Below are 17,956 nucleotides of genomic sequence, written 5' to 3' on the forward strand. Positions count from 1 at the left end.
AAACCCGGCAATCTTTTTGAGTTTAAACAGTCGAAAAAAGAGCTTTAAAGGCGACCGCCTCTCATTTTTTTAACGAGTCGAGAGGGGGACTCGGCAATCTTTCCATCTTTAAACGGTCAGAAAAGAGCTGAAAGCAGACCTCCATTTTTATTCTCTTTAACGAGTCAAAAAGGGAAAAATACTCGGCAATCTTTTCACATTTTACGAGTCAAAAAAGAGCTTAAAGGAGACTCGTCCTAGAGGAACGAGTGGTATAAAGGGTAGCAACTGGTTCCGGTAATGGTGGAACTGTTCAAAACATGTAATGGTTAAGAGGCTGGCTAATAAAACCACTCATCGCTGCGGTTCCTCAGGAAAGGATAAACAACCAAGTGAGAGCATATGATTGGCCAAAGAGATGGTAGCAATGGAATGAAACAACCAAGGCTCATCTAGCAGAATTCAGCGGATAAAAATGGCAATCACGAGATGTAAATCGGGTATGGGTTCATTTTTACACAAGCTTGAACCGTGGAGAACTTTGCTTGGATTCGGTTTCATGTTTACACAAGCTTGAAACGAAAAACTATGCTTTTTATAAGTTCGCATGCCCCCAGCATAATAATGCAAATCGAGGTACATGCCCCCCCAAGCTTCATTGCATTCGACAAAGTGGATGGAATGAAGGTTCACTTTCGAGATCTTGGAAAGACTCGACTGGGATCTTACGAGATCTTAAGCAAAGACTCGATCTGAAAAGGGAGTTGTTTCATTTTGTTAATGAGGTTGACACAGTAAAAGAACTATCCTCATAACCATTGTTTCATGTTTTAACGAGCTTGACACAAGATCAGGAACTATGCTCGAACACCTAGTTGCATTTTTTAAGGAGCTTGACACAGGAAAGCGAACTATGCTCCGACCAGACCCAGTTTCATTTTTTAAGGAGCTTGACACTGGAAAAGAACTATGCTCCATCCAGACTTCATCATAATGAACGGGAAGTGGAGGCCCCCAAGAAAGTGGCTCCGGAGGGAAGGCCGACATCTTGGAAATCAGGACCTAATGCCCCCAGGACACTATGCACGATGGTGTCATCACTGGGTACGGGCACGGGGTAGGTGGCCACGTAGTTGATTTGCGGCAAGGCAGATGCAACTTGTGGATGAAAGCCAGGAGGGAAGGACGAGTGCGCCGGAGGGGCTTGTGGACGAACGAACGATAATTGATCGAACGTCACGATTCTTCCATCGTGTGGAAAACAAACCACACGGAAAAGTGAAGAAACAAGAGCTCCCATGGCATACACATAATCACGACCAAGGAGAAGACTGAAGTCTAAAGAACCTTGGGTAACTGAGATGTCTATATAGACAGTCTTGCCCCCCAAAGTAACAGGAAAATTTGGAAGGATCCCTAATGGCTGACTCGTTCCTCCGTCAAACGCGGTGAGATGCGGTGCGACAGGTACAAGCGATGGGGAACCCAAAGCTCGCCAAGTAGTAACGGGCATAAGACTAACTGATGCTCCTTCATCTAACACAGTGCCAGGCAGCGCCTTATTGCAAGCATAGGCGGTGACCCAGAAAGGCACGTGGGATGGAAGGGGAGGGGTAGTCAAACGACTCCAATCAAAGGAAATGACCGAACTACTTGGTGGGGGAACCATATGGTTGCCCCCCTGCTCGGAAAGAACCGACTCTGAATCCTCGGGAGAGGTTGGGGTGGGAACACCATTATCAGGCTCTGGAGGATTTGCCGAGACGAGAAGAACATGAGAATTTTGCTCTTCCGAAATAGAGTGCTCGAGAGGGGGGGAACTCGAATCAACACTCTTTCCGACCAACGGCGGGTTTGGAACAGGCTGGACACGGCCGAGTTCGGGAAGAGGGGCCTGGACAAGAGAAGAATGTGAACCAATCTCATTGTCGGGAGGTGGATGATCTGCAGTTGCAGAAAGACGTTGATATCCAACGGGGAGTTGGGGTGAAGGAGCTACAATACTTTCCAAGACAACAGAGGCTTTATCCATTAGTGGACAAAGGTGAAGGGGATGATTGCCTCCACAAAGTCTACAGGGGATTCGAATCTTCCCTTTTCCTTTACCATTCCCAACTGATACGGTAGCATCACCGTGAGCTTCAGAGGACGATGAGGGGTGGGCCGGATCGCGAGACCATACTTCTAGTACCCTGGGAATGCCAGGACAATCACGAAGCAGATGGTCCTCCTTGCTTAATCGACAAGGAAACTTAACCTTCCGCGGAGGAGCAGAAGGTGACCCGACTTCAGGTATACTGGAGGGGATAGCTGGACTTGAGGGGGGGACAGTGTGTGTAAGCTTTCCCTTATGAGACTTCTTCTTCTTGGTCTTCTTCTTCTTCTTCTTAGCCACCTGGTCATGCGAATCGATACTTTCACCAGGCGAAGTATAAGAGGACGACGTAGAAGTAGGCGTCGAAGGGGAGAGATCCACCTTAGGATCAACATGATGTTGTTCAGGTGGAGGGACTGATGGACTAACAGCCGATACGGTAGGGACCAAAGAGGTTGAAAACAACCACACAAGCAACCCGACAGTTAACCCTGGTAGGGACAACGTCGCCATATACGGGGCACCAACATTCCCAAGAGGAGGGAATTGACCTGGATTCCCATCAGAAGGGGAACTTGGGTTAGTGAATCCCGGAAAAGTTGCCATAGCAAACGAAAACGAAACCTACTCAAGCTAACGCACACAAGATCTAACCAGGTAATGGTATCGTGGCCGAATAAATTTTTAAAACACAGGAACCAAACTTGACCTTTTCATGTTTCAAGAGTCGAGAAAAGGATGAAAAGATGACTCCAGTCTCCTTCGAACGTTTAATGAGCACGAAGTGACAAGACGCTCACAGGCACCTTTTCTTTTAGGGAGTCCGAAAAGGATCAAAAGTGACTGCTCTGGAGACTCTAGGTAAAGGATTTACCAAGCGACCCGTAAAACTGCTTATACACCTTAGCAATCGTATGAGAGCCAAGGACTTTCCGTACTGCAGTCAATCTTTCCGAATGCTGTGTTCGGTGCATTACGGTTCACAGGGCGGCAGACTCGGCTTCCTATGGATAAAGGATAAAAGCCTAGTGGGGTCTCCCTATATACGCGACGGTACGTGGGAGCACAGTCCGTGTTAGACCACTATCGAGTCACAGAAGGAGGAATCACCCAACCGTAATGTGAAACAATAGTGACTATGTTTAAAGACGCCGGAACACGTCTCTAACCTAGACCTCTAGATGTTTGCGTTTAGTTCCAATGCGTTTTTATGTTCATTTAGTTCATTTTATGGTTGATCTTGAGTTAAGTTTCGGTTTCAAGTCCTACCCTATGATCTCTCACAATTACCTAGATGCAAACTACATGCCAAAGGACATCATTTCGTTCGATGAATTCTAACTATGAGAAGGTTAAGAGTTTTCAATCGAACAAAACGAATACAATCAAACAAGCAACCTAATGCAGCGAATGGCAATGAAATAAAACTTTTTATTTTGAGAACATAAATCAATGAAATGCTCTTTTTCCAATTAACTATTGAACGCAAAAGATACTAGTTTGATTTCTTTCCCTATGGCACTATGCACTTTGAAATGAATTTTGAGGAACAGGAACACCAAGCAAATCACTTAATGAAAGCACACAAAGTTCCCAAAACATCCAACAAAGATTTCCAAATCAAAAGGAAAAACCAAGTTCCGCACGAGCTATGTGATCTAAGCTCGGCAAGACAAACAGGAATTCAAGCAAGGAAGAAGCAAAAACTGCTCGGAAACACAACCAAAAACACTTCACCAATCACCGAACAAGTGTAAAAAACAAATCTAAAGTTGGCTGGTCAAACAAGAGAACAAGATCCCTACGGAAGGCTTGACACACACACGGCCACTAGATGCCCTAGGGCTAGAGTGTGAAATCAATGGAGAAAAGCAAGCACCCGGGGGGATAAGAGTTACAACCAGTCAATTAGAGATTCAACACAATCCCGCAACTGTAAAAGTGATGGCTGAAATACAAACCAAGCAGCGAAAGCAAAGAGGAAGGTATTCACAAAACCGAAAAATGAGCAAAAACGAAACCCTGTGGAACAAGACTTCGCAAACAAGTAGCTCAGAGTTCAAGCAATGAAAAACAAGTCATAGACCAAGTGGAGAGAAGAGGGGAAAGTCAAAGCAACAGGTTCAGGAGGCTAATTTGGACAAAAATGAATTCTACAGGATCATCGCGGGTGGCCTTCAGCAACTCGGCGCTGACAAGAGGAGGCCTGTAGCAACTTTGCGCCGTCAGCGCGGAAGCACATGGATAAAGCGCGCTGTCTCAAAAACGAGGTCAGCGCGACTGTTAATCGTACAGGAGCGATGACAGTGAAAACAAAGAAGCAAGTATGCGACGTCAGCGCGTCTGTTTTGAATTAAACCGCGCTGAGGGTAAAAAATGAGTAGAATCAAAGCAAAAACCCCCAAACCAAAGGTAGAAATCCTTTAACCAATTAAGACACTTCCCAGATGGACCCAGGAAGTCTACAAGAAGAGAATCAATCCCCAAATCTTGAAAGGAGAAAACAATCAAATTCGAACACAAGAATGGACACAAGAGACAAAAGGCTGAACTCCCCAGCGGAGTCGTCAAATTGTTGGAGAGGCAAATCCCCTCTATGGATAGAGGCGATCCCTACTAGCCCAGAATGGGTCTAGCAACAATCAGTCAATGATACTATGCAAGTTCCTAATTGCAGTTAAACAAGAGGCAAAGAGCACCTACTTGGATTCCAGTGCTGTTGTTTGATGAAGAGATGCCACCTTCGCTCCTTCGCTCTGGCTGGTCACGATCCTCCGCGATCTCCGCGAATAGACACCTGCACACACGAAGAGGAAACAGACACGAGCGCGAAATCTAATAAAAGCAACCATACATCAGTCAGAAAGGATGTAATTCACATTTAACCATTGCATAGACAAATGAGAATGGAACAATAATAGTAGTCATCTATTATTAATCAAGCAGAGAAGAGTACAACCAAATGTTCTGACGTCGGTATCCTTCTCAGGAGGGGCCAGTCAGCAAGTGTCTCAAGCATTCACCTTTGAAAATGATTCTCCCAAGACAAGAAACTCTCTCTCTCACACAAGCAACACAAAACAACCTTCCCTAAGCTATCAAGCACTTCCACACTTATCACACCAACTACCTATAGTAGCAGCAACCTGAGCACTATAAGCTCCACACAATCCAAGCTATTCCAAAAACTAGCTGCTCATGGTAATGGTGGAAGTTTATATAGGAGAAGGAGCCTCCTAAAAGGGTGGAAGGATGAGCTTATCTATAAGGGAAGTAGTTGCAAAGGGTCGAACAGACATGCCATAGAAGGGAGTCGATACTCACAAGGCCAACAACCAAGTCTGGAGTTATCTGGAAGGCTGGCTGTTGGAACAAATTCGCCAAAAGTGGATCAGCGCGGGTGCATAACTGGTCTGGCGCGCTGACGTCGCAAAGACATAATGGAAAAGGCCATGTCAGCGTGGGTACATACAAGCATAGGCTGCGCTGGTCATGAAATTCGATCAGCGCGGGAAAGTCATGTGCTTCCGCGCTGGCAGCGCACGCTGTTTGTTATGAAGCGCCAGTCATTGCGGATATTTTGGAGACAAACGCGCTGATGAGGAAAACTTTGAAAAAGTGGGTTTTTGGCTAGTTCAGAAGGCATGAACTTGATTATTGTGAATTCTTGACACAGTAGGGTGACTGACAGGGAGACAGTGACAAATTACTGTGTAACAAAGAGTGTCAAGGATAATATCATTGTCGAATAATGAATATATTGGTCAATACACTAACCCTTCATAGGTTGCAACTAGACAACCGTGATCAAGTTGCTGCAATATGAAATTTCCTTAACGTCACTTAGTTACAAGCCCTGCTTATTTTTGTTTTAATCCCTTTTATCATTTGCCTTTTTGTATTTTATGGAGATATTTGAATCATAGGAGCACGATAAGGAGTCAAATAGGAAGGAAACATAAAGCAAAACCCTCGGAGGAGACCTAATTCTAAAGAGCATCATTTTGGCGACAACATTTGACTCCAATTGGGGAAGATGCTCCCATGTGGACGATCAAGAACTTAGACCAAAAGCCTTTTTATGGGCATGGAGTCGAAAAAAGGAACTAAAGAGACAAAAAGTTATAAATGGAAAAGTTTTTTCATCCTAAAGGCTTAGTCGATTGATAGCAAGAAAAAACAAGAATAAATGTGAGGTCCTAGCACATATAGTTTAACAAGTTCAATGATTATTTACATACATAAAAGACATATGTTTGTATATTAAGTATATAAGGGTAGTTATAAGAATGATTAAGGAATATTATCATAAAAATGATAAATGTATGACTTCATAAGAACATCCAACACCATAAAAAGTCATACCTACTTACATTTAATGATTAAGAAATTACATAAAGCATTGAGCTAATAAAGATACATAAGAGTGACTTCCAGTTTTTTGAGTTTATTGAGACTAAGGAGGCTAGCCATTGGGGATTCTGGTTCCATTTTTGGCCCATAACATGAATTTCCAAAATCAGATGTTGCTTCGTTGCCAATGAGCGTCCATTGCCCCGACGGAGTAATCCACTATCCTGAGCTGAGTAACTTTCTAGATTCTTTTTTTCTCTTTGTGTTATAGGATCTTAATTAAATTTATTTAATAAATATAGGATTAACGAGATGCGAAGATTATGCACTGGACTTAGTCCAGTATCACTGACCTTGCTCCACTGTCAGCGAGTGTTCATAGCCCTAGTGGAGATGTCAGCATAACCCATCAAAATTTACCTTAACAGAAGGAGTGGTAGGATTACATACTAGATTTTAATCTAATGTAACTGACCTTGCTCCGCTGCCAACGAGCGTCTATAGCCCCGACGGAGATACCAACATGCCCACCCAAGAAACCATTAGTTCCTATCCCTACGGTAGTATGTTTATTGGGAAAGTCCCATGTATGGTTGTGATGTGACTAACTAGTCCTACCAAAGCTTCAACTATATATATGAAAGCTCAATTTTCTGATTATAGGTCTAGCCCTTATGATTTAATGTGATCCCTTAGTATTTATGTGTAAGTAGAATGGAAGAGGAATGTGGTGAGGAATATTCAATATGAAGGTGACATTACTAAGAGATTAAGATCTGAGCCCTTTAAATATTGTTACCCCTTAAACATGATTTACAAACCAATTCTTTAAATATGTGTTTAAAAATCTTGTTAATATAGTTCATACTAAGAACACATATATCTGTATTTCATTCTACTATGATCACAAAAGACTCTTCAAGATGCCAAAAACCTTCATCTTTATTCATTGTAAACCTACAAAACATAAAAGGTTTATTTATATACAAAATTTATATACAATGTGTTTCAACAACAATATTTATCAGAGAAATAAAACATATAGTGTAACCAAACAGAAATATTGTCAATGGAAAACTTCTTGACTTTAGGCCTCAATTTGATCAATCATAATAACATATTCAATTGTTGAAAGAAGCGGGGGAGAAATTGTTTTACCAAGACATCGTAAAATATATTCACATTTGATTGGAAACAAGAATACACATTTTTGAGGTATGCACCCATCCATGTTTCAATGAAATCCCGCAGGACTATATGAACATCTAATGAACAAAATATTGAAATATTAGCAACTTGTCTGTGAGAAATACTTTCATGTATGCCTATTTCATGGCTATCTTGTATTTGCGCAGAGTTAATCATATCAAAGTTTAAAAATTAATAGATTGAAATAAAATTCAATACATTAATAACCATAAGATCTATAGTATAATCTTCTTGTTATACCATTTGATCATCATGAATAGTTTCATCATCATGTAGTGATGTTAAATTAGTTAAATCATTATGTTCAACATATTCATTTTTATCAATGGAATTAAAACAACAATATGATTGTAATTTTTTTTGTAAGTTGATTGTTATTCAATACAAGATTGTGAGAGAAGATTGATAAGTCTTCTTCATATGTGTCATATATGGGCGGTTTTGAAAAATCAAAATAGCTCTCACATGCAACATAATCAATATTACTAAAGATATCACTACATGTCATTTCAAGATCTTCCACTACTGACGATTCATCTACATAATCATGAATGTGTAATAATTATATGGTTATTGGTATAATTTGTTCTTTAAAATAACTACCCTTAGAAGAATCAAAAGGAAATAAGTCAGATTTATCATTGGTGGTTAAACTATTAGATTCTCCAAGGTTCTCCTAACATTCAACATTAGATATTGCACCTAGTCCATCTAAACATTCATTTGGTAAACCAATAGAGGTTAAGCATTTTTCGTTAGAATCACCATTTTCCAACTCATTATTTCATCATTAATACAAGATTCATCTTCCTGAAATGTTGAATGAGAATCTTCACAATGTTCATCTAGTAAGCAACAAAAAATTTCAACAAGTGAATTAAAGGGATACATAGTTGCATAATGTTCATAGAAAACTATATGGAAATCCTTTAAAGATAAAATACCTGCGGGAGGAAGTTTTTGATACACTATCGAGATCTACCTTCCAATGACATCATGAATAATTTCATCCATATGTACTCATGTTTGACCCCCATCCTAGGAACATAATCATGAAATAGGAGCAGATTGTCAATCATATTGTCGTCTTCATCTTCACAAAAACGGGGTAGTTAGGTATCCCATATGTCTATATCTGGCAACTCATTTGGAAACCTTGCAATATGAGAAAAATCCAAAGGATCAAAACGTGAGACATTCAAAGAAATAACCATTAGTAATTATAAATCAGGGATTTGCCAAGTGAACAAATAAACAAGAAAGACGTACCCTTGAAATGCTATAAAGCGCATAAAATTGTAACCCTATCCACCAACAATTCACATACCTAACCAATAACTAAGTTACCAAAGGAAACAAAAACTATGCCTTTATTCCCCGGTAACGGCGCTCGAAGATGTTGGAGCACAAATTGTCCTGGTCACTGAGGACAACCTAAGACCACATCACTGAGGATCCTAGATCCTCTCGCTCTAGTTGATAAGGCTTGGCATCCCTTTTACGACAGGGGGTATTCCCTAGTAATACTATAAATTAAAGAATTATTCGATTTAGGAAAATAAATAAAGCCAGACTATAGATATGATGCAAAGAGGTACAAAGTGCGAAGGTTTAGGTGGGAGATACCTATAGATCATCTAGTGGATGATATCAAAATGTAACCTTCATTATACAACATGGAAACAACATTCCAAAATAAATAAAATAAAGGAAAAGAAAATATTAGAGATAAAAGATATATAATCTAATGTTAGTTATGCTTATCTCCCATTTATGGTAACTCATCATAGTGTTAAATATGATTCAATATAATATCATGTATTATTATTGATCATTCACTCAGAAAAGGAAGAGTGTGAAGGATAAGATGATCATCCAATAATGTATATATTGGTCAATAAACCACCCCTTCATAGGTTGGAACTAGACAACCGCAATCAAGTTGCTGCATAATCTGGTTCACAGATTTTGAGATATAAGCATATGAAATGAGAATCAAGAGGAAGAAGGGAATAAACAAAACATATAAATGATAAACAATATTCACACCAATTGTTGCAATAAAATAACAATGATGTGCATTAGGAAATTATTTTAACAACAAAAATGTAAATAATTTAATCCTCATGCCTCTAATAGTAGGTATATCCTAGAGGAAATCAGATCAGATAATGAAAGAAATTCATATAATTGATCATGTCAACTATCTAAACCACTATTTCCAACTAGCACATGTTTAGAAATTGATAAGAGAAGAAAATGAAGAAATATCAAATTGAGATCATATAATCAATGGTTACAAAATAGGTTCTGGCATGTGCATCAAGTGCGGTCAGGTGTATAACAACCAAGTTCCTTGTCTCTCCGAATCACCCAGCCTTCATCCCCTTCTCGAATGAGAAAATAGGGTTTTATATAAGGGTTTTAATAACTATTTTATGTAATTGTTACATAACTTATTTGTTTAGTATTCTAATCTGAAGGGAAATGAGAATAATCTCCTACTTTAGCTTTAATCTCCTTCATTTATTGGCTCCACATATTTAAACCTAAATGGTTGTAGTAATTTGCTATTATAATCTTCCATGCTCAGATCATAATCATTCCTTGATTAATCATGTATAACACAAATCAGAGTTACGAATTTATAAAAACAAATAAATAAATACATGAATAAAATCTGTAACTTTTCCTCATCCCTTAAATTTTCTCCTAAGACTGTTAAGGAAAAAGTAAAATGTAAACATTATTCACATACCTCATGTTCTTGAAAAGTTCTCATGGTAAAAATCTTGTTCATATTTAAGTTATGCAATATTATCATATGAATAAATTTCCAAAGAAATTAACAAGTTTTTAATAAACGTCGGATATTGAAAACACATTCACATAATATGTGTGCATCCAAATTGTTTTTCAATTGAATTCTTCATAACATAATTCTAAAATTAATTTAGCGTGAATGTATTGGTGTCTTTCATAGTGAACCATCGTAAACACTTCAAAAATCTCAGCAAAATCATAAATTATGGAGTACATTTCCACCTCCATTGTAAAACACTGTAAATATCTTCAAACCACATGAACATCTCAAGTTCTAGAGTGTATTGTTTACATGATAAAATGCATAGCTGAAGGTAGGTTAACTTCAAAACCCTAAATGTTTTTTTTCCCGTAGAAAAAGTCGTAATTTTATTCATGTGAAAAAAATTACATTTTGTAGATGCTTAAGCATATTCAGATGACTGTCCCTGTGTTCACAAGCGAACACAGATTACAAAAAAACAATAAAAATAAAAAATAAGTGTCGGCGGGCCTATGCTTTCCTGCCCTTCTTCTTCTCCACCCTTCGCCAGCCATCAGAGTTTGTTGCAGTGATAGCCAACTGATTTTCCGATGTATTGATTAGTTGTTCCTTGTCAGATTCTGAGCCTTCAGATCCATGAGTTCGTTTGATGCCGCTTGTTTCCAACTGTATTTCTTGTTGCTGTTTCATATTGTCAGACCCCAATTGTGTGTCTGGGGCATTTCCTTCCTATGTATATTCCTGTTCCATTTGTGTGTCAGGTTTTGATTGGTTCCCTGTAGGTTCTGTCTGCGCATCCTCTTTTTCCGTCCAATCGGTGTGCTGCCATCCTTTCGGCTTTTTTTGTTGTTTCTTGTTTTCTTTGGGGTCCTTCTTTCCCTGTGGGCAGGTGTTTTGAAGATGCCCTGTTTGCATACATCTTAGGCACCTGAATACTGTATTTTCATAATCAAGCGGTTGTATCCTCTGTGTATTATTATAGTTCAATGTAATGTGATCAGGTAGCCCCAGGCTTAGATCCACTTCTACACATATTCTAGCGTAGGTGAATATTCCTTGGATAAATCTTTCTCCATCTATTTTAAGGAATTTCCCCAATGAATTTCCAATGGCTGATAAAACTTTGTAGTGCCAGAAGTGGAGAGGGAGGTTGTGAAGCCTTACCCAAACAGGAACTGTTGTTACTTTCATAGTATTTGCATCAAAATCGGGAAACCAGGGGGTGGTGAAGAGGCCAGCTTTACCCCAGAACCAAGGCCCCTGATTGATAATATTGTCACGTTCTTGTTCTGTTGTAAAACTAACTATGAAGAAACCCTTTGAGCATAGGTGAATTTCACAGTCAGGTGACCATGTTGAGAGGATCCAGTGATGCAGTGCATCTGATTTTGGCCAGAAACCATTAAATCTACATATAACAACATGTTTGGCTAGATCAGAGTGTAGATTAGTTACCTCCGGTGACGTTACTTGGATCGTTGGTGATTCCAGTGTTTGTTCCACAATATAGGGACCTGGTAGCTCTGGTGCTGGTGCTGGTTTGGGTTGAATGTTTTCCCCTTTACCTTTCACCGCGTCCTTGAAGGAGCCTGTATTCTTTGAGCTGGATCCAGAGCAACCTCCTCTCAGACGAAGGTTTATGATGATTGTTGAATCTGTGGTTATATTGTATTCCTGGAGGGTGTAGTGGTCCTGTAGACTGCGCCCCTTGTAGATCAGATTTTGCCCTTGTTCGGGGATGCCAAGAAGGGTTTGTATTATGTTCCTTAGTTCTAGGATACTACTGCCCCTCCATAATCTCAAGCAGTAACTTCTTCCTTCCGGTGCTTTCAAAAGGAGCTGTATGAGATCCACTTCTCTGGGGTTTGAGCCTTTCTGTGGTTGCTGCCTGACGGTTGCATGTCCCCAGATCTGGGTTCTTTTAAGGCTTCCTGTTCTTCTAGGCATTTGATCTGGTGATTTAATGGCAGATCTGGGCAACTGATAACCTGCCGTGGATGGGATGCCCGATCCAGTTCTTTGCATTGTCCCTGGATGATGGGGAACAGTGGCCACAAAATGTGGAAGATCGTAGTTGATGCATTTGATTGAAGGATATGATCTCACGGTCTCTGCCACCGCGGTTCCAGTCCCGCTGCCGACTTCCACCAAGGAATTGAGACCGTGGAAACCCTGATACTTGGAAAGGAGAGTCTTCATCACGATCCTCGCACTGCAGATCATGGTGCTGTTGAAAAGATCGTTGAATTCGGGTTGAGCGGAGGCATAATCCCAGATCTCCGCACCGTTGGCCCTCTCGAAAGCTACGCCATTGTCCAGCGCGCACTGGTTGAAAAGGTGCCACGGCGCATCGTTTCTCTCGCCGTTCTGCATCAACAGCATCGGAGCCATCGACAGCTTCCTGGATTCTTGGACCAGCCACTTGGATGCGGGCGTCAGGCCGTATCTCGTGCTCTCGTTGCCTCCATCGGGATCTACAGTGGCTCGGAACACACCCTTCCCGCTCAGGAAGCGCATGATTCTGAAGAGGCACCAAGCATCCAGTGTTTCTCTGGGGAGGCGCGCCGCGATTTCTCTGAGAGAGAGAGTACCGTGTGGACCTTGGCGGGCGATCAGGTCAGGGATTCCCAACAGTATCGTACTCTTCACGGCCAGCGATTCCGCAGAGGCAGAGGTGGATCTCCATGCCTGCATCTGCCCTGTTAATTCCTCTTCTTCGCTCTCGAAGAAACCCTCACCATGCATTTTGCTGCCCATGATCGATTCCCGCACCTTCCCTTCTGCAAACCGGTCGTCGACTAGAAAGGTCAACCCTAAATTTTTTAAACGGATTTAAAAACCTTTTACAAAGTTGAATGAAATTTAGAATTACATTTTTAAAGGCTTCGAATATTCTAGAAAACATGTAATAGTCTAGAGATGAGAGCCATCTTTAACCAAAGGTTGATACCTCCCATCAGGTGGAGAGTTGGACGGAGGTTAATGACCCTCCTCACCCCCGATGAAACTTTTTTTGTCAATCTAATTCTTGATGAAGGGTTCTCTCTTCACATATGGAGGTTATTTATGAGTTGATTAACTTCATCCCTTCACTCGATGGCACCATATGAGTGATGTGCGGTTAGTGGGCCCTAAGCATTATTTTGATCACGTGGTTTCGTATAACTCATGTCTTATGTATGATGATAGCATAACTCTCATCTAATATAACAAGGTTTTAATTTTACGAGGTTTAATGTTTTAGCTATGGTTGAATATCAAATGATTCAATCATTGTTTTCCCATAAGCTTCCATTCAACATGACTCACACATTTTTAATAAACCTTAATAAAATTTTAATAAATGATTGTAAACATATGAATTTAGATATTACATGTAGTTCTTAGTGGTTAATTGTTTTTTATTATTTATATATTTTCAAGATTTATGGCTTTGAAATAGTAAAAATTCGAATAAATGATTTCTGAATTTGTTTTGCACCTAGGGCTTAGATATCTAGAAGTAAATGTAGAAGTAAAATTTTGACGAGTAAATCATGATAAGATCAATGGTGATATTATGTGAGGTAAAAATAGAGATTTACTATTCATGAAAATCTATTTTTAATATTCATTACATATGTTCTTTACAAAATTCAACCCTCCCAAATATATAGAAATTAAGGGATTTGCATAATAAATAATTCGTTTGTATATTTAATTCCCCCATTTTGTGGACAATGTTTCCTTATTTTTAGGAGTTCTTAATGATAGTAATAATATCTCAATTATGTTTAGTCACATATACTAATTAGTGTTATTTAATATTTTCATTATTTGTATTTTGAATTTATATGTGATATATAGAATTAAAATAATAATTAAGTATTTCACATGCATATTTATAGTATGACATTTCCTTAACGTCACTTAGTTACAAGCCCTACTTATTTTTGTTCCAATCCCTTTTACTGATTTCCCTTTTGTATTTTAGGGATTGTTTTGAATCATTGGAGCACGAGAAGGAGTCAAATGACAAGGAAACATAAAGCAACATCGTCAGAGGAGACCTAGTTCTAAGGAGGGTCATTTTGGTAACAACACAATGATAGATCACATTCAATAAACCACATGAATTAGGGGAGTTTTGAGGTCTAAAATGGGCCTCCTAAGGAAATTATAAAATAATAGTAAAAATAATAAAATAAGATTAGATTACATCGTCAAATTTTAGATGAAAAAAAAAAAAACTATTTTTTGCAACTCGTATTTTTCAATTTATCTCCCTATGGGTTTACTCAAATTTTGAGTGGAAACACTCTTTGGAAGAAAAATTTGATTCCTCATTCAAGGAGTAACCATGTTGCATACTTTTGATGCACCCTACTACATGAAAAATGAGGAATACATGAAAAACGTGATTGCAATCATGTGTTTTCATGTGTTTCTCGTTTTTCATGTAGTATGATCCATCAAAAGTATGCAACATGGGTACATTTTGGATGAGGAATTAAATTTCGCATCCAACGAGTACTCCCACTCAAAATTTGAGTAAAACCTTAGGGAGATAAGTTGAAAATACAAGTTAAAAAAATAGTTTTATTATTTTTTAATCTTTTTACTTTTTTACTCTAAAAATGGTGAATCATCCCCCATGGTTGACATCATCATCTTGAATTCTATTGGTTCTTATAAATTTTATTTTGGTTGTACATTTTTCTTAGGAGGCCCATTTTAGACCTCAAAATATCCCTAATGCATATGTCGACATGCCAAAACTAGTGAGGAAAACATACATGCAACTCGGTACCTGCAAGCAAAACCGTTGTAGTTATTTATGTTGATGTCCTCTTGTGATTTCTTGCTCTTCCTTTGCCTTCATGCTCCAAAGTTCCAAGTATGCCACACCCTCCAAGAGTGCTCCAAGAAAACTCTAAGTGTCCAAGAGTATAAGAGAGAGAGAATAGAGTGTGAGCTCCAAAACTAAACTGACAAAAGTCAGTGAACTGATCCTTAGAAGCATTTTTGTTAATGAGGCCTCTATTTTTTTCATTTTCCATTATTTTCCTTCATTTTACTCCTCACATGCAATTTATGACCTTTCACCTCCCTTTTCTCCTAATTTCCATTATTTTCATAAATAAATGTGCCAAAATGCCATTTACCCTTTCTAAAGCCTTTTCCGTTTCCTTTGCCAATTTCCCGAGCCATTAATCAACCACAAGTAATCCGCATCACTATGTTTTTTCCCAACATTCAACTTGAATACATGTCCCATCAACCATGGTTATTATTTTTCCTTTATTAAATTTTATTACTTGGATTTTTTCACTAGGGTTGTTACAATATCATTATATTATTTGTCATCTATTTCAATTCTTTTAGAGTGGAAAAAATGGAGGAATGAACTCGTAAGACCATTTTTATGAGTGGGATCCAGTTTGAAAAATTGGGGTTTGAAAGATTCCAGGAATAGTTTGAGGCATTAAATGGTTTTTTTGGGGGTAAAACTTTAACACTTTAATGAAACACCTCTTTGTGCTATTATACACATATAGACCTTAAAAACAGTGCAAGAATCACCTTGATCAAAGTTTGTATGCAAAAGTTATGCCACTTAAAAGTTGACCTTTCTATTTTAACCACTATAATATGAGAGGATGCCATGTCAACTCCCATTAATCACAGAAAAGGAGCTAGCTAGGAAATTATGATGAACAAGACTCGAGATGACTCCATATTGCAACTTTGGTTAAGAGTTGAGGGATTCAACCTTAACCACCATGAGCCTATCGAGTTGTGTTATAACCAAGGAAGTAGAAGGAAACAAGGTTTCATTCTATTCAAGTGAATTTTTTTCCATAGATGAGAAAAGTAGCCAAAAGTGGATAAGGAGAGAGAAAACAAAGAGGATTTGATGTTATCAGATCTACATCAGAAACAAAAAAATACACTTTCAAAAAGAAAGGGGCAAATGGATCATGTTGTAATTCCCTCTTAGGGAAATTCCATTAACTAAATCATTCTCCATATGTTACATTTACTATACAAATGGTTCCTTTATATAAGATGAGGTGACAATAAAAAACAAATCATAAATGGAAAATTACTTCCATTATTCTCTCAACAATCTCTCTAACTGTCACCTAAGATCTCTCCACAATGTTTTCATGATTTTCTCAACAATCTCATTCCTATATTCACTCAATTCTTTCCATTTCTCATCCCTAGGTAGACTTTCTAGAATACGCCTACATTAATATTATATTCTCATCATATCATTCATAAAACATTACAAATATGAATCATTTGTTAATATCCCCCTTTTTTAAGGAGCATTAAATTGGTCCCCTTTTGTATTTTCCTTGTTTTTTTTTGCCTCCGTCTTCAATTAATCTTTAATATTCTTCATTCTCATTCTTCTCCAATTTTTCTTTCATACCTGCAACACAAAGATAAGCTAAAAAATATCCATCCACTACAGTACATGGGTAAACAACCATTGTATCTGTTGGTTCTCTAGAAAAATCCTTGGACATGGTTCATCAATCATTCTCCCATAGAAAGTCTTCATACTTGTACCTGTTACCCCTGCACATCGCCTTCCTCATTGTCATAATCGTCATTTTCCTTGGTTTGTAACTCACCCGTAACCTTGTTTTTTATGCTTCTACCTAAGGAAAAAATTCCTTCATGGACCATGTCCATGCATCCCTTATATTTAGCAATCTTTTTCTACTTAGTTTGCTCTCCTCAACATTACTCTGCTCTTGCACAAGCCACTTTTTCATGACTTCAAATCTACCTGGTTGTGTCCTCACTAAGATCAGTCATTCTACTAAGTGTAGATTGACTTAAATCGATGGTTTTTCCCACATCAAGTTTTTCTTGGAATGATCATACATATTATGGTGGTTTATTCTTACCACAAAATTACGTGGTGGAAAAATATTGTTGGGAATAATACTAAGAGAGGGGGTGAATTAGTATTATCAAATCAATAACTTTTTCATTTCTTAATTATATTTATATATGCTACTTCAGTGAAGGGAACTCACGTGTGCAACAACTGCTCTTAAGGAAACTAGTGTATATCCAGTGAACTTATGAGTTAGTTAATTCATCATATGTTGATATTTAATCAGTGCATTAGTACTTTATTAACCATTTAAATAGTAAACATATGCAGTAATTCTTAATAAACCATCACACATAAGCAAAAAACATGAACACCAAGATTTAAGGTGGAAACTCAATGCAAGAGAAAAACTACCTGTTGTTGTTGTCTCTGTCTTCTTTTAATATAAGCAAAACCTGTTTACAATCTTGTACTGGCGCAGACTCATACTAGTACGCAGGAACCCACCTACAGAAGGCTACATCCTTCTCTTGCTCTCCAACTTTTACTGGAAGGGACCTACAACATCCTAGCTCTTATACTAGCTGATATGTTTACTAGTACGTAGCTATCGGCCTACAAAAGGCTGCAACCTTCACTCGTTCTCTAGCTGCTACTAGAAGGGAGATCCAACCCC

General features: G+C 38.6%; 1 protein-coding gene across 1 annotated transcript; it reads right to left on the reverse strand.

The window, feature by feature from the left end:
* Positions 1-10,952: 10,952 nt before the first annotated feature.
* Positions 10,953-13,199, reverse strand: LOC149143393 (uncharacterized). Its single transcript, XM_089451801.1, has 2 exons — positions 11,898-13,199; positions 10,953-11,123 (listed from the first exon to the last, which is right to left on the reverse strand). The coding sequence occupies exons 1-2, from the start codon at positions 13,197-13,199 to the stop codon at positions 10,953-10,955; spliced, it is 1,473 nt and encodes a 490-aa protein (XP_089307927.1).
* Positions 13,200-17,956: the final 4,757 nt, after the last annotated feature.

Source organism: Pinus tabuliformis, chromosome X (genome assembly GCF_031772625.1).
Source record: "Pinus tabuliformis cultivar Carrire ecotype Pingquan chromosome X, CPIR1, whole genome shotgun sequence".
Lineage (NCBI taxonomy): Eukaryota > Viridiplantae > Streptophyta > Pinopsida > Pinales > Pinaceae > Pinus > Pinus tabuliformis.